The sequence below is a fragment of the Malurus melanocephalus genome, unplaced genomic scaffold (assembly GCF_030028575.1).
Source record: "Malurus melanocephalus ecotype Western Australia unplaced genomic scaffold, MMel_1.1 scaffold_86, whole genome shotgun sequence".
Classification (NCBI taxonomy): domain Eukaryota; kingdom Metazoa; phylum Chordata; class Aves; order Passeriformes; family Maluridae; genus Malurus; species Malurus melanocephalus.
In genome coordinates, this window is record NW_026623318.1 from 1,258,745 (window position 1) to 1,282,310 (window position 23,566).

The 23,566-nt window shown below is 52.4% G+C and overlaps 2 protein-coding genes across 4 annotated transcripts in view; both read left to right on the forward strand.

The window, feature by feature from the left end:
* Positions 1-786: 786 nt before the first annotated feature.
* ELP6 (elongator acetyltransferase complex subunit 6) lies at positions 787-18,896 on the forward strand. 2 transcript variants are annotated; one of them, XM_057367887.1, is made up of 7 exons: positions 787-877; positions 5,965-6,043; positions 7,555-7,625; positions 13,147-13,274; positions 14,052-14,244; positions 15,703-15,849; positions 16,343-18,896. In XM_057367887.1, exons 1-7 carry the CDS (start codon positions 824-826, stop codon positions 16,469-16,471), a joined length of 801 nt encoding a protein of 266 aa, XP_057223870.1. In that variant the 5' UTR covers positions 787-823; the 3' UTR covers positions 16,472-18,896. The 2 variants fall into 2 exon arrangements, with proteins under 2 accessions (XP_057223870.1, XP_057223871.1); XM_057367888.1 differs by having other exon boundaries at positions 814-877; positions 13,155-13,274.
* Positions 18,897-19,597: 701 nt separating this feature from the next.
* The window catches only part of SCAP (SREBF chaperone), a 45,125-nt gene continuing 41,156 nt past the window's right edge, over positions 19,598-23,566 (forward strand). Inside the window, exon 1 of one of the 2 annotated variants that reach the window (XM_057367859.1) lies at positions 19,598-19,775. The gene's annotated coding sequence lies outside the window, so the exon portion shown is untranslated. The remainder of the gene's footprint in view (positions 19,776-23,566) is intronic. The other variant, XM_057367860.1, reaches the window with a different exon arrangement.

Consider the following 23,566-nt stretch of genomic DNA (forward strand, 5'->3'; position numbering starts at 1 on the left):
ATGGAGGCAAAAAAATGACATCAAAGAATGTGGATCTTGTTGGTTATGGGCTGTGAATTTGCTGTTACCACTCAGGAGCTGCTGTGGATCATTTTTAGGTGCCCAGTGGAAGTTCAGCACTTCCCAAATGTGCTGAWAAGGAAACAGGAAATACTGACAGTAACAGACCCCTCCCAAATTTCCCCTTGTCCCCGAATGTCCCAAATGCTTCCCAGATATATGAAATGTGCCACAGAAACCCAAGGCTTTAAAAAGGGGTAGGTGGCACCTGGGACCAGGGCGCAATGGTGACCAGTGCTACCAAGTCAGCTAGAAGCCAGCACTGGTGGTGGGATCGGGGATCCAGTCCCATTTAGGGCTTTTATGAACAAAGGGACGAGGATTCAATCCCATGAGTTAACCATGGCACATGAATCCAGCCCCATCAAGTACGACGAGATGCAGATGCAACCCCATTTATCACCTTAATTAACCACACGGGTGAGGATCCAGCCTCTTTAATTGGCGGTGGGACGCAGGCCCAGCCCCGTTAATTGGCGATCCAGCGCTGTTAATGAGCGATCCAGCCGCGCTAATTGGCGATCCAGCGCTGTTAATGAGCGATCCAGACGCGCTAATTGGTGATCCAGCGCTGTTAATGAGCGATCCAGCCGCGCTAATTGGCGATCCAGCGCCGTTAAGCGACGGCGCACGCGAAGCCGTGAGGGGCAGCAATGGCGGCTCCGGGACCACCCCACCCCGCCGGCAGGCGGCGCCACCCGCCCGGCGCATGCGCGGCCTCGCGGCGCTCYCCTCCCCGCGCTCCCCCTCGGCGCTGCCCGCCATGTTCGCGGAGCTGAACGAGCTGCTCGGGGCYTCCCCGGAGCGCCCGGACGCGGTGAGAGGGCGCTGAGAGGGCGGGAGGGACGGGCTGGGGCCGCCGGGAGCGGCGGGGCACGCTGGGAGGGGCACGGCCAGTCCCGGAGCTGAACCGACTCTGGCTCTTCCCTCGCCCGTTCCCGGCTCCCCGCCGCCCCTCACGGCTCTGGCTCCCGCATGCGCCGCTGAGAAGCGGCAGAGCTCTGTTCACGCGGTGTGTCCGTGCGTGCGTGCTGCTGTGCGGGGAATAAAAACAATACTGGGCGTTAAACCCGCTGCCGGGCACCCGGTGAGGGCCGGGGGATGTTGTAGAGGTATTCGTCCTTTAGAGCACTAAAYTAATTGAATTAGCTTACCCAGGGAGGTTTTGTGTTAATGAAGTCACTCTGGARCTAAACACTCGCGCTCTCTGTGGGAGCTGTTCATGTAAAACTTAAGTCATGGAATCACAGAGTRGTTTGGGCTGGAAGGAGCYTTGAAGCTCCTCCAGTGCCACCCCCTGCCATTGGACAGGGTCACCTGTCACTATCCCAGGGTGCTCCATGCCCTGTCCAACCTGGGCTTCAATTYTTCCAGGGACAGGACAGCCACAGCTTCTCTGGGCACCCTGTGCCAGGACCTCCCMACCCTCGCAGGRAACAATTCCTTCCCAATATCCCATTCATCCCATATCCCATCTGTCCCAGCCCTCTGGCAGTGGGAAGCCATTCCCTGTGTCCCRTCCCTCCATCCCTTGTCCCCAGTCCCTYTCCAKCTCTCYTGGAGCCCCTTCAGGCCCTGCAAGGGGCTCTGAGCTCTCCCTGGATCCTTCCCTTCTCCAGGTGAGCACCCCCAGCTCTCCCAGCCTGGCTCCAGAGCAGAGGGGCTCCAGCCCTGGAGCAGCTCCATGTTCTCCTCTGGGCTCTCTGCAGCTGCTCCAGGTCCCTGTGCTGTTGGATCCAGGGCTGGGGCAGCTCTGCAGGTGGGAGCTTATCTGGGAGTGGCAGAATCCCCCCCTCATCCTGTGTCCCACCCTTGGGATAGCCCAGGGTATGGGGGGTCTCTGGGTCCCAGTGCACGTGGCCGGGCATGTCTGGCTCTCCCCACCAGCACCCCCCAGTCCTTCTCCTCTGGGCTGTTACCCTTTCATCYAGCCCTCTCTCCATCTCCAGTCTTTGCTTGTTCTGGGAATTRTCCTGGCCTAGGTGCACTTGCACTTGGCCTTGTTGAACCTCATGAGGTTCCCATGGACCCACTCCTTCAGCTTCTCCAGGTTCCTCTGGATGCTCCACCCCTTCCCTCTGGAGTGTGACTGCACCACTGACTCTGTCATCAGTAATTATTAATAAATTATCTGTGTCTAGATACCTGTTACTCCATGTTTTTCCTGACAGATACAAGCTTAGATAACAAAAGCAAGTTTGGGGTGATAATTTATTTCATAAGTCTGRGTTTTGCACTTTGTCTCCAGTTTTCCCCCTTGCCCTACTACCAGCTTTTGATGGAAATAGGGCAGGTTTCTCCTTGGTCTGGARGACAGCTCTGAGGCCATTCCTTTGCAAGGTGCTTGGAGTGGGACAGGGCTCATCTGATGGGCAAGCAATACGGATGGTGCCCTTGAGGCTCAAAGCAGACCTGTTAGAGGTGTCAGCTGAGGCTCAGTGGTAGTAAAGGATAGTTTAAGGCCTGTGCAAGTTCCCAAATCTTTGTGGTTCCTGTGGGTTGATGTTGGGTTTTTAATGCGTGTGAAACACTAAGTGAAAAGTGCYTGGTGGAGTTTGTCGACCTGTGCTCTAAGGTGTGTTTGATGGTGGAGCTGGGGGATGAGTAGGAATGCTGCCATCCATGAGCTTGGTTTCTGAGGCAGGGAGCTCAGAAACCTTGATGGGAACAGGAAATTTCACAGAGGGAAACCAAAAGATTTGGCCTCGAAATTCTTGGTTTGGACTTGGCAGCCAAAGCAGGAGCTAACCAAAGCCTCCTCTGTGTGAGGAATTCCCTCAGATTAAGCTGGCTTTCCCCACCCAACCGTACACTCCAGATTSCCCTTTGTCTGGGTGTCACACCAGTGTGGCTGGCTGCCCAGCAAATGCTGCAGTGGGGAGACTGACTTCGTGCCYGGCGCTACAGAATCACGGTGTTAAATCTGCTTTACTCTGGTAGTAAATCGTGAGTATTGGTGTTTGCAAGTTCCCTTCAGTGTCACCGATCCTTGTGCAGAGGCAATCCCTGGAGTGTGCTGGGTTACCCAGCYTGRTCTGGTGTCCCRCTGTGCYTTACAGTSAGTCCTTTGCAAACCTCTCCTTCCYGGCGCTGCCATCCCGATTTCTGCAGCTCCATGGCTGGTCCATGCCCTTTTCCAGGCGCTGGCAAGTGCTGTCCCTGCWGGGTGTGAATGTGTCTGTGAGTGTATCTGCCATGTTACTGGGGTTGTGACACCCATGGCTGCCCTGCTGAGGGATTTTGGCAGTTCTTAACAAGTAGCTGCAGCTTCTGCCTCGTAGCCTGCAGGTATTGAGACTGTGAGGCTGGAGCATGGGCCAAACAGGCTGGGAGTCAGGAAGAAGATGCCACAGGAAGGCTTTGCCTTTGGAAGGGTTTCATCTTCCTGGGACCGASAAGGAATGAAAACTGGGATACTAACGTGGTCCAGTTCATAAGGGTCTTGGAAAGCCATCTCCAATTCCGAGACTGGTTACTCACAGAGACTGGTTACTCTGGTTACTCAGAATTCTCTGATACTTCCATGGCAGGTTCTGGGTCCCAAATAGATGGGATTTTGTCTGCTCCTGTGCATTTGTAGTGTCAAACTAGGGCCATGGGGTTTTTTGCACAGCAAAGCAAAATCTTGGTGGTGGGGCCAGGGCTTCCCTGCTTCTCAGCAGGAGAATTTCTATTGCTGTGGTTGCTTCCAGCCAGCTGTTAAATAACTTGATATTCATAGTCCATGGGGATGGAGCTGTTTGAAGGCAGTGTGAGCACAGTCCTTGGAAAGCCCCACAGCTTTCCTGTCAGCTTTGCTCAGCTTCCTGCTTGTGTGGGCATGGTGGGTGTTATGTCTGCACTGGTGTGACTGCAGGAATGGGGCAGTGCWYRTCCCCTGTGCTGGCCCTGCTGGGACATCTCAAATTCTGGGCCCCTCATGAGAAGAACTCTGAGGGGCTGGAGTGTGTCCGGGGAAGGAAATGGAGCTGGAAAAGGGTCTGGAGTGCCAGGAGCAGCTGAGGCAGCTGGGAGGCACTCAGCRTGGACCAAAGGAGGCTCCGGGGGTATCTTGTGGCTCTGTACAATTCCCTGACAGAAGGGGGCAGCCAGGGAGGRGTTAGGCTCTATTCACTGGGAGCAAGGGACAGGACAAGGGGAAATGGCCTCAACTGTGCCAGGGGAGTTAATGTTGATACTGAGAAAATTTTTTCATGGAAAGGGTTGTCAGATTTTGGAAGGGGCTGCCCAGGCCAGTGGTGTAGTCTCCATGCCTGGAGGGATTTGAAAGCTATGTGGATGTGGCGCTTGGAAAAATGGGCTAGTGGTGGCCTTGACAGTGCAAGGGGATGTGTGGCTGGATGGACTCAGAGGCCTTTTCCACCCTCAGCGACTGTGACCCAATGATTCTGTCAGTCTGAGCAGCTGCAGTGTGACAGCCCAGTGAGGGCTGGCAGGATTGATGGCTGCAGGGTTTGGAATGGTGAAATGCCGTGTGCTCCGAGTGACAGCATCCCACCATGCTGGCACAGCCTGTGGCAGCCAGCCAGCCRGGAGGGGACATGGGAAATGCTCAGCCTGCTCTTGCCGGGGCTCTGGTGAGGAAGAGGGGAGCAGAAGGGAATGGACTTGCAGCACATAAGTCCCTGAATGTGTGGGCATGTGCTGTTTGAGCACAAGTGTCCTTCAGGCTCATCCATGGAGGGCATATCTTGGTGTGGTGCTAACGGGGCGGTGTCCCTGTCACTGCAGTGGCTATTGGGGCATAACCCGTTTTTGGGGGGRAAGAGCTCTCACTCTGGCTGAGGCAGAGCAGCTTCCCTGCCCTGGCCTCTTCTTTGCATTCCCTGCAGTCATGTTCAATATTTGCTGTTCCATTCTCTCTGCTATAGGCTTTAGGCACCAGGGAGTTTGTTCTGATGGATGGCTTGGGAATTGCCTGTGCAGAGTTGGCTTGTTGCTGCAAAAGGCTTTTTCTGTTCTTGGGAATGAAAAAAAAGCCCAGTTTGATAAGTTCTCTGTGTTTCTAAGCAGCTCTTCTATGATTTGTATTGATTACAGAAACATCCTGACTAAGATTTTAATGGAAACAAACACCTTGATGAGGCTGGGGCTGATAATGATTGTGCACTGATGAACGGAATTAATTTCCTGCCTGATCAAAACAAGGTTTATACCTTGTGCTTAGAGCTCTGTTGCACTACAAAATTTGATGATAAGGTTTTCTGCCCTGAAGGTGGCATGTTGGAGGTAAACCTGGAARAGAGGACAGGGAGGGCTGTTAGGGGACAGGAGGAGCTGCAGCTCTAGTGTTGCTGACATTTTAAACACGCTGACAGTGCTGACTGTGGCAGGGGGAGAATGGACTGGGAATGGACTGAGTGGCTGTTGTCCCCATGCCACTCAGAGAAGGAAGATGCCTGTGAATTGGAGAAGAGGGGCWCAAAGCGGGGAGGTGGAAATTGCCCAAAACCCTCCATGATGATGGTGTCCAGCACCAGAGGCTCCAGATGTGCCACGTCCCTTGTTTCCAGGGGAGGAGCTGGCACCTGGTGGGCACAGAGCATGGGGGTCCAGCTGGGGTCACAGCTGAGCACAAGGATTTTTAGCTGCTGGATGTGTTGGGACACCAGGCATGTGAGAACATGGTTCAGTGGTGGCAGTGCTGGATTAGTGGTTGGACTTGATGGTCCCAGAGGRCTTTTCCAACCTTAGCAATGCTGTGATTCAGATGCCTCCCCATGGGCTGTGTCCAGAGGAAGCGTTGGCATCCCTTTGTAAACAGATAGGCAGCTGGAATTCTGCTTGTCCACTTCTTTCTCTGAGAAATACTGCAGAATTCACCTTAGCCTGAGCCAATGTCCTGTCTGCCAAGAGCAATTTGTGCCCTCACCTTACTCTGTTATTTTGCTGCTTCTTTTCCAGGGTAAATTCACGCTGCTGCGAGATACCCGGACAGATGGYAGCTTCTTGGTGCACCACTTCCTCTCCTTCTACCTCAGAGGTGGGTCAGCAGCAGCACTCTCTGAGGCAGGGAAACCTTGGAGGTTCCTTCAGTGTTACTGTGTGAGCGGAGGCTGGTTTTACAGAGCATGAGGTATCCTCAGATGAACACAAAGCTTTGGCGTCAGGATTTATGGATCCCAGTCCTGGCTTGTTCTTGGGAGTCCTTTGTTTCCTTCGGTACATCATGTAATTCTGCTCCTTGCTTCATCACGGATCATGGCGATGGTTGTAATCACACAGGCTCTGACTGGAAGGTGTTCACTGCAATTCTGTCACTGCCTCCATTTTTATGGTGTAATTACACATATCAGGATTAACTAAGAACAGATAAGCTCAGAGTGAGTAAAGAAACAGAGCCTGGCAAATTGTCTAGTTACTTTTCTGGGAACAGTTTCCTTGGTGAGTAACCTTCTGGCCCCTGAGGAGCAGGCACTGGACTCGGGTTCCTCCAGCTTTCTGCTGGCATATCCACCAGCCCAGAAAATCGGGTGCTGTCAGGCCCGAAAGGGAACTTAGAGTGCTGGACAGGGCATGGGATGAGGACATGCTGCCCCCCCGAATTGCCACTGCCTCAGGTGGGGCTTTGCCCTGCTTTGAAATATATTTTACTTAATGGAACAGAGGGAAACTGAAGGAAATCCCATCGAAAGTGGGTTTGTAACAGCGTGAATAGTTCAAAGAGACGTGCCAGGCACTGCCTTGGGCTCTGCTGATGTGCTGTCCTGCTGCGCTGTCCTGCAGCACTGCCCTGGGAGTCGCTGTCTGGAGCTGTGCATCTGCCTAGGAAAAGCCTTCCATCCCTGGTGGGTGGGCAGCCCTGTGGGATGTTAATGTGTCCCAGGACAGGCGTGTTGGCTGTCAACTGGCCCTCTCCAGCCCAGGGCCTGGGTGCAGTTACTGCCTATTTGCAGCACCTCTGTGTTGTCCRCTTGGTGCCCAAAACCTTTGGGAGCTTTCAAGGGGTCAGTGAAGGTTCATCTGTGGCCACTGACTTATTCCACTTGAAATCCATGCCCAATAAACACAAATTGTGTACATACCTGAACTGTGCTCCAAAAACACATTTTATTTTAGGTGTTTGACAAAACTCGTTGTCCTGTGTGTTTTTCCGGCCAAGGTCATTTGCCCTGCGAGAGCCAAAATGGGCATTTTTAGCATGCCCATGGTTTCAGTAGTTCRGTGTTGCAGCTGGCCCTTGGCCTCCTTACAGTAACACCAGCAAACAGGGCCAGGAGGTCCCAGGCTGGCCTGGCACGAGGCAGATAAGGGGCTTTAAACTTATTTTAAGTTATCTTTTTCCTTCTTTCCTTCTCTTTTAAAACTAACATTTTCCCTAATGTGGATGTCCTCTAGAAGGGTGAAAATTGAAAGCAAGGGAGGGTCTCTCTAGACCTTCGTCACTTCAAGGTTCTTCCAGACAGATCTGTGGCCTGGCTGCTGTGATTTATGAGCTTTGATAATGTCAGCTGCAAAGTCGAACTGCTAATGTGTGCTTTTGTGCCTCCCCAGCTGGCTGCAAGGTTTGCTTTGTGGCTCTGCTCCAGTCCTTCAGCCACTACAACATCGTGGCGCAGAAACTGGTGAGTCTCTTGGCACAGGTTCATTATGACAAGTCCAGGTGGTTTCTGTWGGGAGGGAATAAATGGGAACGGGGTGCAGGAATTGTGTGTGAGCAAATGCTTCCTGGTCTTGATGGGGACAGTCAGGATTGGTGCTCCTGTGATGGGGGATAAAGAGCACTTTAGGGCAAAAACCTGGCTGCGAGGTGCCCCATGGTCTCTGCCCTGCCAAGGGCTGTATGGGTGCTTGCTTTGTGCTTAGAAATGTTTTCTGGGGATCAGTGTTCCCCAGACAGGCCCAGACTGGTAGATTGAGGTTCCTTAATCCTCTGAGGAGGAAAATGCCATGGTGTTAGTGTTCCCAGGGCAGCTGTACACCTGCAGGAGCTCCTGAGGTGAGTTTGCCCCCTCTTCTGTGGTAACTTTGGGATGAAGGRCTGAGTCACCTGTTCACAAGGACACCTCTGTGCCTCTTTTGGCCTCTGGTTTGAGCCATCACTTTGAGCTCTCTGAGAAGCCACAGGTATGTTCCTAGGGATTTCCTTCCTGTGGTGAGTTGGGTAAGGATTATGTGTACCCTGAAATGAGRAAACAGAGACAAAGCAGGCAGGGTAATTCTGCATGTCAGCAAATTCTCTGAGCTCTAAACTGCTTCACTCAGCTTTTYGTACAACACTCCAAGGTGAAATGCTCCAGGTGGGAAGTCCAGGTGACCTTCCAGGGCTGAAGGGATGAGGGCTTGCACTGGTCCTCCCTCCTTCYTCTGGTTCTGCTGGGAATCTCTGCAGTGCTGCTGCTCATAAAGACTCCCAGATGTTGAGGAATCAGTTATTGTGTTTCTCACTGTAAACACGGTGCTGCTGAACAACTGTATTTAATTTACTGCTCAGTTTGTACCTTTTGAAAGGAAATCAGTGGCCCGTGGTACATGCAGTGGGCTGAGCAAACATGGTGTTCCCCCATGGACCTATAACTGACAGGTGGATACTCCAGGTGTGGTTCCCCTGCAGAGCAGATCCCACTGGCTGAGCAAACCATGAGTATGGAGTTGCCCTGGCTTTGTGGTGCAGAGAGGAGGAAATCTTGGGGGAAACTTGCTGAGTGAGGCAGGAAATGGGGCACAGTAACCCATATGGGGAGGAGATTCAGCTGTTACATACAGGATCCTTGCCTAAGAAAGCAGGATGGTGTGTGTGTTTCCTAATGCAGTGAGATTTCCTGGTGTGCAGTTAATGGGAGCTTCAGGAGAGACTGAGGGAGAGAACATGAGGATTAGCTGGAGCGCACGTGCAATGCAAATGGGGTGATCTGCTGTCTGATACTTGAACAAAAGGTGGTTGCCACGAAGGTGATAAGCACAGCTCAGAGAAACTCTGAGCTGCTTTCAGCTCTGAGTCACTCTTGTATTGCAACTTCATACGTGTTCCTGTGGTTGTTGCTGTGAATTCCTCCCGAGCTCTGAGGAGCTGGAGGTCATAACATCAGTTATTTATATCCGAGTTCCCATCACATCTTCACTTGAATCCTTCTTTGTGCAGATGAACACGTCAGGCTCAGAAAAGGTGTTTCTTGGCATGGTAGTTTCACTCTTAAGTTTGCTTTAGAACTTGCTGCTGTAGATCTTTACTGGAGACCAGATGGGATGTCACTGCTTGGCTGCAGCAAGCCTTGGTTTCAGTGGTGCCTGAGCTATGCAGGAAGGTGAGCTGCACACTCACCCAATKACCCCCTCCTCGCTTCCCATCTCCTCTTCCTCAGTAGTGAGATCTAGACCAGCTGCTGGGCTCTCTGTTTTGKCTGGGAGCAGGGATCAGGCTGCAGTTTCTCTGGAAACTGCTTGGAAGAGTCTGACCCATAAGCAGCCCYCTGCCTTCCCATGAATTACCATTCTGAGCAGAAGATGATGCTGGCCAGCAGCTGGCTGGATCTGAGCCCAGGTGGCCAAGGAGGCCAAGGGCACCTGGCTTGTACCAGTAATGGTGTGGCAACWGGCCAGGGCAGTGCCTGTCCTCTRTGCTGGCACTGCTGAGGCACCTCCAGTCCAGGGGGCAGCTTTGGTGTCCCCAAGTAYAGGACAGAGCATGTCCCATGAAGGGAATGGAGCTGGGGAAGGGTCTGGAGCAGMAGGAGGAGCTGAGGGGGCCCAGCCTGGAAAAAAGGAGTCTCAGGGGGGCCTTTTGGCTTTCTACAACTCTGACAGRAGTGGGGGCAGCCAGAGCGGGGGAAGTTGAGCTCTGTTCCCAGGGAGCAAGGGACAGGACAAGGGGAAATGGCCTCAAGTTGTGCCAGGGGAGGGGCAGGTTGGATGTTGGGAAAATTTCTTCCTTAAAAGGGCTGTCTAGTCCTGGCACAGCTGCCCAGGGAGGTGCTGGAGTCCGCATTCCTGGAGGGATTTAAAAGCTGTGTGGATGTGGCACATGGGGACATGGGTTAGTGGTGGCCTTTGCAGTGCTGGGGCATGGTTGGACTTGATGGACTCAGAGGACTTTTCCAATCTTGATGATTCTGTGATTCTATGATTATGCCCTTAGGAAAGACTGCACCTGGAAGAGCTTCAGAACTGAATGATTTCTGTACCAGGCCCAGGCAGAGGCTTCTAGAGCCAGTGTCTTTCCAGTGACACTTATAGTGCTGGTGTGTGATAACACAGTGAATATTTATACACAGCTGAAGTGATGCTTCCATGGGCTTGCTGTTTTCCCAGTGTGTCAGGTGTTRCAAGTCCCAAACCACTTTTACATGTTACCTAAATGCTGGAATGTATTTTTACTTGCAGGAAAAAAGCTTCCCTAGGTTTTTGTGCCTGTGTCCCCTTTTTCTGAGGATCTGCACTTCGTTTTAAGGGACCGCCAGTGTTATTGGCCCTGACCTTGCAGAGAACATTCAGGGCTATATCAGGACAAACAGCACCAGGGCACCGTGCCAGATTGATGTTCCCACCCTCACTTGTACAAAGTTTGTTTTGTTTTAAAGGGAAACCAGATTTGTCCCCATTTGGTCTCCCTCTCCTGTCCCCTGCTCTGAGCTCATGGCCTGGAGGACATGTCCTGGCCTGTTCACTGATGGCCACGCTTTGTCCCACAGCAGTGTTTGCTGATGGAGCTCATTCCAACTGCCTTGTGCACTCCATTCCTTGTTCTGTCCTCCAGGTGTTTTGCTTTCCCATCTGGAATGGCCAGCAGTGTCTGGTTTGAGGGGCCATCACTGCTGTCAGGTCGGGGGGCACCACTCTCCAGAAGCTTCCCAGAGGGACAGGAGCAGCTGAGCTGCTGCTGCAGGAGCATTCCCGGGCTGGGTCGATGGCTGACAGCATGCCAGAGTTAATGCCCTGGTGCTTCAGGGTAATGGAGTGGGATGCTGGCACAGAGCAAAAGCTTTCAGGCTGTTCAGGTGCTGGGCAGCGCCATGGTTCAGCCGGAGACATCGGTCTTGCAGGGACATCAGTCCTGTCTGCACTCAGGGAGGTGCCACTGGCCATTTTGAGCACTTTTCCCACTGTTTCTAAGCTGTCTGATGCTTCCTGTGCCTCTTCCAGAGGTCAGACTGGGTGGGTTGCTAGCAGGGAGACAGGCAKAGGTTTGCTGTTGCAGGTGACTGCAGTGAGTCGAGGTCTCTTTGGGACTTGGTTCCCCTGTTGGAAAATGAGGCTGGGCTTGCTGGGTCCATGCCATGGTGCTGAGGTGGTTGAATTGCTGATCTGACACACAGGCACTGTCCCTGGCTGCTGTGGCCCTTCTCTGTCACCCAGACATGCCTTGGTGTCACAGCACTGAGCTCCCCTCTAAAGTGGGGACTCTGTTTTCTTGCAGATCTGAGGTACAGAGAGTGTGCGTGCAGGAAGAAATGGCTGAAGCAAAGATAACATCAGTTGCTGAATTATTGATATTAATAGTGAATTTAGAGCATTTCAAAACTTTCCCAGTGCTGTAGACTCCAGAAATCCTTGAGGGAATGAGGTTTGTGAGGCTCCTATGCAGCCCAGCCCTTCTTTATGGCATGGCAGGTATTTATTTGCCAGCCGTTCCCTGTTCCTCACCTCCCACATGAAGGTGGTTCTGTCCTTGGCTACGAAGTTTTCCATCATCTATGCTTGGAATTGCCCAATAATGCTGATATTTCTGAACCTATTACTGAGGGGTAGCGTCAAAAAAATTTATTGCTTTATAGGGGGAATTTGAAGAGGAAATTAGCATTCCTTCCAAGCTGGATAGAAGGAAAATAGAACAAGAATTCTTCTCAGGTAGGAGGATTCACAGGGTTGGGAGTCCAAGCAGCTTTCATTAAATCAGGAAACAGATGCCAGCAGATGGGAGTTCAATTAGGCCTCAGATTACTCTTAGTATCCATATTACAGAGTGATAGTGCTGCAAAATTGAGCTTGGGAAGATAATAATGGAATAGTTTGGGTTGGAAGACACTTGAAAAGGTCACCTAGTCCAGTTCTTCAGGAAAACATTGTACTGCACATGATCATGGAATCATTGAGGTTGGAAACGCCCTCAAGGATCATTGAGTCCACCTGTTCTCCAGCACTGCCAAGGCCACCACTAACCTATGTCCCCAAGTGCCACATCTACAAGGCTTTTAAATCCCCCCAGAGATGGTGACTCTTCCAGTGCCTGACCACTCTTTCTGAGAAGAAATTGTGGAGAATGAGAAGGTCCCTCTAGCCTCCTCCAGGCTGAGCCCCACCAGTTCCCTCAGCCCTTGACAGAGCTTGGAGCAACGTGGTCTAGTGAGGGTGTCCCTGCAGAGGGATGGAAYGGGATGGTCTTAAAAGATCCCTCCAACCTAAACCTTTTTACAACTCCAGCTGGAGCCTTCTCCATGTTTGTTAGAACTCTGGGATGTCTGTGTTGGAACTGGACATTCCCAGGATATGGCTCTCGATTGGYCTCACCACCAAGCAGGGCTGAGAGCTGGCTGAGTTGGAGTTGTAGCCCCAGGTGTTTGTCATGGTCCCTCCTCCAGGAGYCAGGGCTGCTGCTGCTGCTTCCCGTGGGAGCCCTGGCTGCACTCTCCCATCTGTTGTGCAAACAGTTGGGATGCCCATCCCATGGCACTCTCTGGATCTAGGCCCAGCCTGGCTCAGCTGCGTGGGCTGTACCAGGAGCCAGCATTGCCACAGCCATGATCTGGAGATAGTGGAAAACAAAAGCTTTCACCACCCAGGGAGGGAGACAAAGGAATTGCTCACAGCAGGCCCTTGGAGAAGCCTGGCCCATCCTCTGCCTGCCTCTCTACAGGCAGCTGGTTTTCTTGCATGCCACCAGGCTGGCTTCCCAGGAAGAATCCCAGGATGTTTGAGCCCCAAATCACAGTGTGTTTTTGTTATCTCCTGACAAAGTACATGAGAGCAAACGTGCCACCTATGACTGTAACAGAAGTGCCCATTTCATCCCTGAAGCACTGACTTTATCAGTGCGTTTAGATAAGATTTGATTTGAATAAGAATGAAAATTCAGCTGTCAGCTCACATGGTTGTGTGTGCACCATTTTCCAGAAGTGTTCACTCTGAGACCTAATGTTTTCCTCTCTTGAGGGAGTCAGTCTGGCAGCTGCCAAGGAACGGGGACAGCTTGTCTTCCTGGAGGGTCTCAAGTCCTGCCTTGACCTCCTGTTTGGGGAGGAGGAGCAGCCAGGACAGCCCATTCCTCTGCAGTTTCTGAGGTGAGCCTGAGCATGGAGTGTTCCCCCCTCAAATCTACTACCAGAGGCACCCCCCAAGGTCCAGGGCTCACTGATGTTGCACTTTGCACTGACCTCTGAGGCCCAAAGACTCAGAGCCAGACACTGAGTGAAGGGAAACACCAGCACTGTGCACAGTGCTCTGCATGTCCTGGCCTGTCCCTGCCTGCTGCTCATGGGGGGATCCTGGCCCTCTTTCCATAATTTTAGGGGAATTTCCACCCCCATTCTCATTGCTAAGTATGTCCCAGGTTTAGAAAAACATTTATTTCAGCACTCCACAGGTTTGTGTCAAATGGAACCTCAGCCAAGTGGTTTTATTCCCTTCTTTGATTATTTTGGGTTTTATCCTTATCCAAGAGAACATTTCTGCTTTATCCATGCTGGCGTTTGGGTTTATTCTCACTTCATTTTCTCCACATCCCTTGGGATGCTCAGCAAAGGCCAAACACTTCCCTGGCAGTGTCCAAGGCCAAGTTGGATGRGGCTTGGAAGCACCCTGGGATTGTGAAAGGTGTCCCTGCCAYGCCAGGGGGATGATGTTTGAGGTTCCTTCCCAGGATATCTGGAGCAGGGCAGGAGGGTTTCACCACGTATAGGTGTAAAGGAGCAGTGGCTGAAGGGCAGTGAGGACCTGGTGACTGTGACAGCAGTGTGGACAGTGGGGAGAGAGCAGGCTGGTGATCCCCACTCTGGGTCAGTGGGTGAGGARGGGTTCACACTATGCCAAGCCCCTGACACTTTTTTTATCTCTTCCAGTGGGAGCACCTCTGATCTCAGAGCCTTGTTTGATTTTGTCCGGGTGTCCCTGACTCCCRTGGACGGTGATTCCTGGAAAGGCCCCGTGCTGCTGGTGGATGACCTCAGTGTCCTGCTGAGCCTGGGGGCTGCACCAGTGGCTGTGCTGGACTTCATCCATTACTGTCGCATGTCTGTGTGCTACCAGCTGAAGGTACTGCTCCCCCTGTGCCCTGGCTGTGTGCAGAGCCTCCAGAGCAAAGCTGGCTTTATTCTCTTTCCATCTCACCATGATGGGGGTTTTGGAAAACTGTCCAGGGAATTCAGACAGTCAGGGAATTGCTCTGGGGCCACTCTGGGCAGTTGTGTGGGTCTCTGAGTACCTGTGCAGCATCCTGTTCAGCTGGATTCCTGGGGCAWGCTCAGAAAAGGGTTCTCTGTGTCCCTGATGTATGAATAGGGGTTTGAGCTGTAAAATWGTGGGTTTTGGAGCTCCTGACTCTCCAGAGATGCTACTCACACCCATGTGTGTGGCGGGGGGCAGGGGTGAGGTGGAAACAGGTCATGTGAGGGGCTGGTGAGTCTCCTAGGGGACAGAAATGAAGGGCCACTTGGGGAGACAYCCCTGTCCCTGTGCCCACCATCCTCCGATGTTCCTGCTCTGGCTGGTTCCCAAAGTGGGTGATGATCTAGAGAGATCTCTCAGAGGTGTGGGCACTCCTGAGAGCACCASCGCCAGAAGTCACATCCAAACTGCCATCACACGCAGCATCCCCTCYCTGGGCACTTCACAGCAGGAGTGAGGAATGAGCCAACCCTGTTAGGTGTTGTCAGCCTGCACTCACAGKGTGCAGGGTTTGGGGCTCCATGTGCTGACAGGTCATGATCTGCTTGTAGGGAATATTTACCTCCAAAGAGCTAAAAAAGATGAGAAACCACGCTAACACTTTTCTGTCTGAGGTGTTCTGAAGCTTTAAAGTACATTTTAATTGATTGAGAATTTGTGTTATTTTAAGTTCTTGGTGACTTGCATAGGCTGAGGCAGAGTCTCTTGGGGTGGATGTTAATAGAGTTGTTATGCTGGGGAGATGTTTGCTCCCTGCCAGAGCTGTGAGGGTGTGAGCAGTGCTGTGGCCCTTTGGCCACCTCTTTATTTACCTGCTCTGAATTCAATCAGTGCCATCCACCCGGCCTGACTGACTGGTTCAGCCAGACACTGTCTCCTTACAAAGGCTCGAGGTATTTTTAGACTGCACATTACATACGTGTGTGTGTATATGATGTATAGTGAGCTCTTCGGTGTTTACACATCACAGAATGGCCTGCGTTGGAAGGAACCTTAAAGATCATGTATGCCATGGGCTGGAACACCTCTGATTTGGGCCCCAGGGCAGGAGGCAGCCGTGCAGGTGGGGGCTCACCTGAGTGGGGCAGAGGGGCAGAATCCYCTCCTMCCCTGCTGCCCATGCTGGGGGATCAGCCCAGGGTATGGGGATTTCTGGCCGGGGCATGTCCAACCTCTCCATCAGCAGATGCTGGTTATTTTCCCAGTGGAATTCAGACCATGCTGGGGGCTGTCTGAGGAGCTTAGATGGGGTGTTCGTGAAAGGTCCTGTAGACACCTCCCYCCCTCCCACCAGGGCCTCATCCCTACCTGTTGCTCGCATTCCAGGGGAACATCGTGGTGCTGGTTCATAGCAACGAGGATGCRGAAGATGAGGAGAATGAACTGGTTGTGAACTCCCTGTGTCATCACAGTGACCTCATCCTGTGGGCAGAGGGGCTGGCCACYGGCTTCTGCAAGGATGTTCATGGGCAGGTGAGGCACAGCAGAGGCAGGTGGCTCGTGTSTGTCACCTATAACACTGCAGGCCCTGAGGCTGTGGGAACAGGACTAGCCTGGGCTGTAGTGTGGTTTAGGAGTAATCCYATGGGCACTGAGATCAGCTGGAGCACTGGGCTCTTATGGCTGTGACTGCACTCCTGCACAGGTATCTGGGGACATCCTGCCTGAGGACTCCCCACTTCTGGAAGCTCTCCAGGGTTTATACAGCAGCTGCAGTGCAGGCTTCTCCCACTCCAGGGTGATGGCAAACTTTCCTGGGAAGTTTCCCCAAATGGTGGATCTGGGCCTGGCCTGTGGTGGTCTCTGCCGGGCTAGCACCTGTGTGATCTCTCATCAGGGGTTGCCACCACAGGTACAGGATTATTTATCAGTGATGCCCTTTTCCTGCAGACCAGCCAGAGGCATGGGGGGTGAAGATGTTCTGGGGAGCCAAAGGGATGATAWTCCTATTCCTTTCCCTCTGCAGATTAAGATAATCAAGAGATTGTCCTTGCGGCAGGCGGCGGAGCAGGATCTGGTGCAGATCTACCAGTACAAGATCCAGGACCGGAATGTCACCTTTTTTGCCAGGGGGCTGTCAGCTGCAGTCCTGTGACATTGTGACGGTGCAGCGTGAGTCTGGGGATGTCAGTCCCTGCCTCCACACCAGCCTGGCAGCTCCACCAGCACCTTCCAGGAGCAGCACAGCAAACTGAGCTGGGAAGGAAACTCAGACATACCTGGAAGTGGTGCCAACGTGGGATCAGCTTGCCCATCGCCTTCTGCATCCTTTTGTCCTCCCACCCTGTTCCCAACATGCTCAGGCCAAGAAAGAGAGCAAGAACTTGCAAGAATAGCCCTTGGAGCATGTAAATACAGGCAGAGGGGTGTCCTGCAGGTGGGGTGTGCCTCACCTCACCTTTTCCGGTGTGCTTGGCATGGCATGGCAGTGCCAGGCACTGCATGGAGGGAGCAGCCCCTCCCTCTTGCTGGCACGGGAGGAGATGACACAGAGTGGGTGGAGCAGGGATGATCTGGGAGCCTGGCGCAATCCTCTCCTTGCTCCCAGCTGTCTGGCAGAGATTTGCCCAGCTCCAGTTTCCATGCTGTTGGTGAATCTGTAGCTCCATGTGTAGCCCCTCACCTGGCTGTGCTGAGACCTGGGCACTGCCTTGATTGGCTTATCTGCTGCGGCTTCTCAAGCTCATCCTTGGCTTTGGGGTTGGATAAACCCCTGTCCCTGAGCCTCTGTCTCAGCCACTGCTTCCTCATCCCAGACCCTGACTAGCAGTTACATGACCTGCCTGTACTGAAGCTTTTTATTTTTTTTTAATAATAATCCCTAATTTTAGTGAGATAAGGATACAGTGATTAAGTAAGCKTGGATCTCTGGGTGGGAACTGCTCCCCACTGGTTTCTTGGTAGGGGGCAGGAATGRGCATCTCCCCACTCTGGATGAGGAGAGGGCCCTCCCCATGGCTGCAGGGGCAATCCTGGAAGCAGAGYTCAGGCCTGAAGGTCTCCTGGTAGATGCTTCTGCTGAGATATCCCATTTATCCTGGGAGATAAATTACATCCTCCACACTTGTGAGAGTCTTGATTAACCCGCCAGGTCCTTGCAGCTCCAGAGCTGGGGTAGCAACTCTGGCAGTGGGACACATTCCTACTTTTTCCATGTAGACTCAGTGACCCATCCCATGCTGGTTTGGGAATGTGCTCTTTGCCTTATAATTTTGGGAGCCCTGGCATGTTCAGGGCTCTAGCTGCTGCTTGATGACAGCCCAGGGAAGCCAGGCAGGCTCCAAGAATTGTGGCAAAACCACAGGGAACTCAGGAGGGGAATCAGGTCGTGTGTGTGCTCTAGGATCACTTGTCCCTGGTGTCCCCTGGGTGTTTCCATGCTCTCCCGTGGAAGTGGCAGTGCCCACTGCCTGGCTGCTGGCTCAGTGTGGTGGCAGTGCCCAAGGGGCAATGCACTGTTGCAGTCTGCACAGGGAGGATAAGAGGACCAGTAGCTGCTGGCACTGCAGCTGCTTAAATTGCAGCTGTGATGGGCATAGAATGGTGTATAATTGGAGTAATATGTGTATAATTRTCCTTGGAGAGATGCCAGAGCCTAGCTCCCGATCTCTGCCTCCCTCATCTGAAACTAGCGGGGACACTGCGTGATACAATGTGTGACATCACTGCTGGCTTGTGCCTGGTTCTTTCTACMCTTAACCAGTGCCTGTATCCAATTAATGGTCTGGGGAGCCTCTGCCTGACACTTCCCATGTCCCCATGCAGGGGATGTTCCYTGGTATCCCTTTGGAATGAGCCACKGTGCCCATGCCATGCAGYGGTGAGAGCTTGGACAGGGAGATTTCCCCCTGGAAAAGGGAGGTGAAACCTGTGGTGGCTRCTCAGTGCAAGACCAAACACAGCATTCCCAGTACTTCTGCCAATTGTCCAGGGGTGGCCTTGGCCATCAGGACACGATGGGGGCAGTTGTGCCGATCCAAGGCCATGAGCACAGCTGTGACCSAGCTGAGGCCTCACTCCAGAGCTGACGCTGCGGGAGGGCAGCCAGAGAGTGGATGTCAGGAATGATGCCATCGATGGCAGGACAGGATGGCCTTGCCCAGGGTCAGCCACCTGCTGTGTGCTCAGGGCTGCTGCCATGGGCAGTGTTTGTGTGCCAGCCACAGCTTGGGCAATCCTGAAGAATCTTGTGGGATAGGGCCTGAGGGTTCAGCTCTCCATTCCCTTGGCCTYGAAGGGAGCTGCAAACGGGAAGTCCCACCAAGGCTGGGGCTGGTGAGATGAGGGTGCAGGTCCCTGGGAGAAGGGGATGGGTTATATTGGGAAAGGCTGCCAGCAGCAGGGTCGGCTAGAAAGTGTCAGTCTGACAGCTGCAAGAAGGGCCCTGTAAAAGCTGTTTTGGGTGTAGTCAGCCTCAGTACTGGAGATGAAGGAGCAGGGAATGTGCTTTACAGCATCCCACCCCATGCCAGCATCGTGCTGGCAAGAGAGCAGGGRCACTGYTGGAGAAGGAAAGATCCCTTGGCCKSTCGGTACCATTTSCCCCTTMCCATGGCATGTACCTAAGTCCTGGCCCACTTCTGTTCCCGGGCAGCAGTCACCTCTGTCCCCTGCACCGAGACAGGGCTGCCGGTGCAAAGYTGCCGGTCCTCCCTCCGGATCCGCTCTGCCCCGGGATGCTCCAGGGCTCCTGATGCCCAATCCCTCCCCATCAACCCTTCCTGTCCACCGGATCGTCAGGACTCCCAGCGCCTGACCCGCATGTTCCCGCCATTCCCGGGTGCAGGGGGCGGCTCCGCGCTTCCTCGGACCCCCAGCGCGGCCGATGCCCGGTTGTCCTCCCGGCCTTCTCCGTCTGCTAGACCCCTTCCCGGTGATACCGCATCCCCCCTTTCCCGCTCCACGTGCTCAGCCGCCTCYGCGCCGCTTCCGGGGGCGTGACCTGACAGACCAGGGGGCGTGTCCAGGGCAAAGCAGAGCCGCGATCGGGGCGTTCTGATGCAAATAAAGGGGTGGTTATGCAAACAAAGGCGCCGTTCGCGGCCTGTGGGCGTGGTCATGCAAATAAAGCCCATATTGGGCACTGGCCACTATTGGAGGTGTGGTCAGAGTGATGTGGGCGTGGTCACGCGACGGCGGGAGGTGTGGCCGACGTGAGGCGCTGCGCGCGCGCGCTCGGGGTCCGGCGGCGGCAGCGGGGGGAGGGCGGGAGGGGGTGGGAGAAACCGGGCCGGGAACGGGCGGAAAAGCACCAGGATTGATGCGAGTTTAGAGCTAATAGACTCCACAACATCCTACATTAAAAAAGAAAAAAAGCCCAGAAAACCCTCCAGCGACGAAGCACGAGGCCGTCGGGAGGTCAAAGGGCGGAGGTGAGGAAGGAGCCGCTTCCCGGTGAGGTGAGAAGGGGCCGGGGCGGGCGGGGGGAGCGCCATCGAGTACGGAAATGAGCCCCCACCGCCCCTTCCCGGCCTCAGTTTCCCCTCAGGCCCCTCCGTGCGTCAGTTTCTCCCTCACGGCGGGGTCCGGGGGCGCGCGCCCTCCCGCACCCGCACGAGCGCGGCGCGTGAGAGTGCGCGGGGGAAAGGCGCGCGCCCCCCGCGCTCACCTCCCCCACATCCCCATCCTTTCTTTTTTGGGGTAGAATTTGGAAGGAATACATACAGGGAATGTGTGGAGTCAAACACTGTAGTTTTGGGGTATTAAAGGCGCAAAGCAAAGAAGGGGGRTAGAGGGGAGGGATTAAATCTCTCTGTGCCGCAGGACGAGGTGAAGATGCTTTATGGAAACGGATTAAAATGAGGGAGTGCGTAAAGGGAATGATGTAATATTTTATTCCATGGGGTTTGTTCGTACCATAAAGGTTTTCTGCCGTGATTCTCTGGGGACTTGGCTCTGTGCTGGGAATATCTTCCCTCGGGGTAATCACCTGTCTTTGTGATCTATATTCAGAAATCGCCAGAGAGATGGAGAAAGTTTTGGGGCACCGAAGGTGCAAAGTGAAGAGGGGGAGAGGAGGGAAAGGGTTGAGCACCTCTGCTGCAGAATCAGGAGAAAAYATTTTAGGGGAAAGCATTAAAATGATGGAATAGGTAAAGGGAACGATGGGACAGAGGAATAAAGTACTCCATGRGGTTTGGTACAGGGTCACTGAGCACAGAACCAGAAGGATTTGTTACTATGGTTCTCTGGGGACTTGGCTCTGTTGTCTCAGCAGATACCTTGCCCCCTTAATTACCCTAAACTTCGTGATTTTATCARAATTTAGGAGTTGATTTCCTCTTATGTGTCAGAATGAACATCTTTATTTTTACTATAATGACCAAGGAGCTCTTGAGATGCATAGGCATTTCTGGGGTTGTACTTGGGAGAATCCTGAGGAAAGGACTCCGGAAAGATTTTGGCTTTAGTGCCAGAATTTCCTGAATGCAGCATCCACGTGTTTTTCCGGGTTGTTGAAAGACAAACCAAGTTTCTTTTCATGTGRGGGGCAGAGATGGGGCGTGAGCTCACTCTCTGTGAAACCAGGGCTGTGAGAGCAGGACTAGGGTGGTAAATTTGGGATTACACGAGCTGTTGTGTAATGCAAAAAGGAGATTAGCTGGTTGGGATTGGGAAGAGAGGAAAACACCCCACGATGTTCCCTGAACGTGTGACACAGCCCCGAGAACTTTCCCCAAACCAGCTCTGCACYGTGTTTCCAGGTACAACTTGGCATGGTTTATTTTTCCAATTGTGATTCAAATACAACACCCTAAAAGAGTGAARAACAATCACAGTTTGTCTCAGGAGTGTTAAAATAGTATTTTAAGTGTCGAATCCTGTGATGAATGAATTAGTCAGGCTCTCACTGAGTTACTCAATGCTATTTTCAGTCAAGGGGTTGCTGGGCCTGTCKGGCGTCAGAGTTTGGATCATTATGCACCAAAACCTCATTTTTCCCCCCWCTCTGATGAGAATTTAAAAAGTAGAACAGGTACATCTTGAGGAACAAAAATAGCTTTACCCATGTGTAGTGGAGTGTAGTAGGTGAGGAGCAGCAGCAAAGCACTTCCAGCAGATCCTGAGCCCTGGGAGTCCTTTCAAGGCCAGGGAACTGCAGGCACCTTCCTTCCCTTTTACAAGAGACTTTCTCCAGGGAGTTCTGGCTGGAGATGAAGGGCTCAATCCCTGCTGCTGGGGAGCATGGAAGGTCCAGTGGCACTCAGCACAAGGGACTGGTGAGACYGGAAGGAGATGTGGAAGACACTCTCCAGGCATTCCTGGCTGTAATATTTGTGATTATAATTCCTTTGAATTCCTTTTTTCTCATGATGTGCATTAAAGAGCGAGAAAGAAAGGCTTAAGGAGCACTGAGCAGTTCAGTGGTGGTGCAGCTGTTTCCGTGTCTGGAATGCTTACATCCAAGATATCCAGAACAGGAAGCAACAGGGAATTGAGGGTGGTTGTCTTGGAGGGAATCTTTTAATTCCTGTTCTCAGGTGAAGACCCAGCCCTGATGGCTCAGAACAGCTGTGGCCTTTTGGCATAACTTGGGAAAAAAAAAGTATTGCTTCTGGAAAAGAGCAATTTCAGCTGGAGCMAGAGCATGGTGGGCAATGGGGATGGGAGCAGGATTGTAGTTCTTTGAGAAAATCTGAATTAATCTTGTATGGAGCATTGTGATAAAGGAATAATAGTTGGTTTGTTTACAAAAGACAATGTCGGAGTCAGACTTTGGGACTTGTTGCCTCACAGAGGAATTTTGGGATCGTTTCTCCATCTGGAAGAAAGAGCGCAGTGATTTCCTGAGCACGGCTTCCTAATTGGTGATGATTAGAAAGGAAAATGTTTAGTTGTGTGATGCTGGAGATGCCAAAGGCTCCTGCTTGGGCCTGGAAGCCCTGGCATTTGGTGTGTTCAGCTTTGCCCAGTGTTCCTGCTGTAACCCAGAACCTGTGGAAAACCAATCCCAGGCAGGTGCRTCACCTTACAGGTGCTGTGTCCCTCCAGCCCTCTTGGGGCCTTTTGCAAGCCCCAAAGATCTTGGAGTGCAGGCTTTTTAATCATGGAAGTTGTCCTGATTAAAGGTTTGGGGGGGTGGTATTTCTGAGGGAACARAGCAGGGAAATCCATGCTAAGGGTTATGTTTAAATCTTTGCTTTTTATTTCATGGATAAATGGTCAGAATTATGGGGTTTGTCTCTCTTTTGTCCCCCTTCACATCCTGCCTGTGAGGGGATCCCTGGTAATWACATGACTGACAGACAGAGCTTCCAGAATTCCAGAGTCCAGGGTGGAAACACTGCTGAAGCTCTAGTTGGGTCTGTGTAGAAAAGGGCACGTGTTTCCCTGAGAGCCAAGGGCACACTTCTGGTTTCCTGCCAAATCCACAAGTTTTGGAAATCCTTCACTTAATAGGAACTCAACTAGAGCTACACCCCCAGTCCTCCCCCGAAATGGGAAGACTGTTGGTTTGTGTTTTCACAATATGTTTTTCAGGGAAATGATAGTGTGTTTAATGGATAAACTTTGTTTGACTGAGCTCTAATTAGAGTAAGTCAGGAAACTCCTGCCACTGATAGCTGGACTTTGCTGTGGGGGTGTTTAATGGTACTCAAAAGCTATTTCTGAGKGTTTTTTGGAGGGATTTTCTTCTAGGAGGTAAGGGGACCCCCTATGAGCTGTAGGTTTGGAAGATTTTGCTGAATTTTGCTTGGAGGGTTTACATTTATGTTGTTTATCTGGGAAGGGTTTTSGGAACCTGCTGTCTGCTCCTGGGGCTGGAGGAGGGACATGACACAAGCAGGGCTGGAGTGAGCTGGGAAAGGAGCCACAATTCCTTCCATGGACAATGTTTGCCTGTCCTGGGCACTCCCAAAGGTGTTACTGTCTTCCTTAACTGTCCCTGCCCTATCAAACTATGGAGTGAAGCATGGAAGGAGCTGTCATGGCCCATCCCTTAAAAAAGAGTTGAGAGAAGGTGCAGTTCAAGTATTCAGATGTGAAATTGATATCACCTGTTTCAGAAATAAACCCCAAACTATCCAGACAGAATGTGTTGGCCAACATTAAGCAGGTTGGTTTGGTTTTGGTTTTGGTTTTATTTCCTATTATTGATCATTAACCAATTGAACCGATTTCTGTTCTGAAGGAGAATTTTGAGCTAGGAAATGTGTCCTCTGCAGGGAGAGGAGCCCCAGCCATAGGG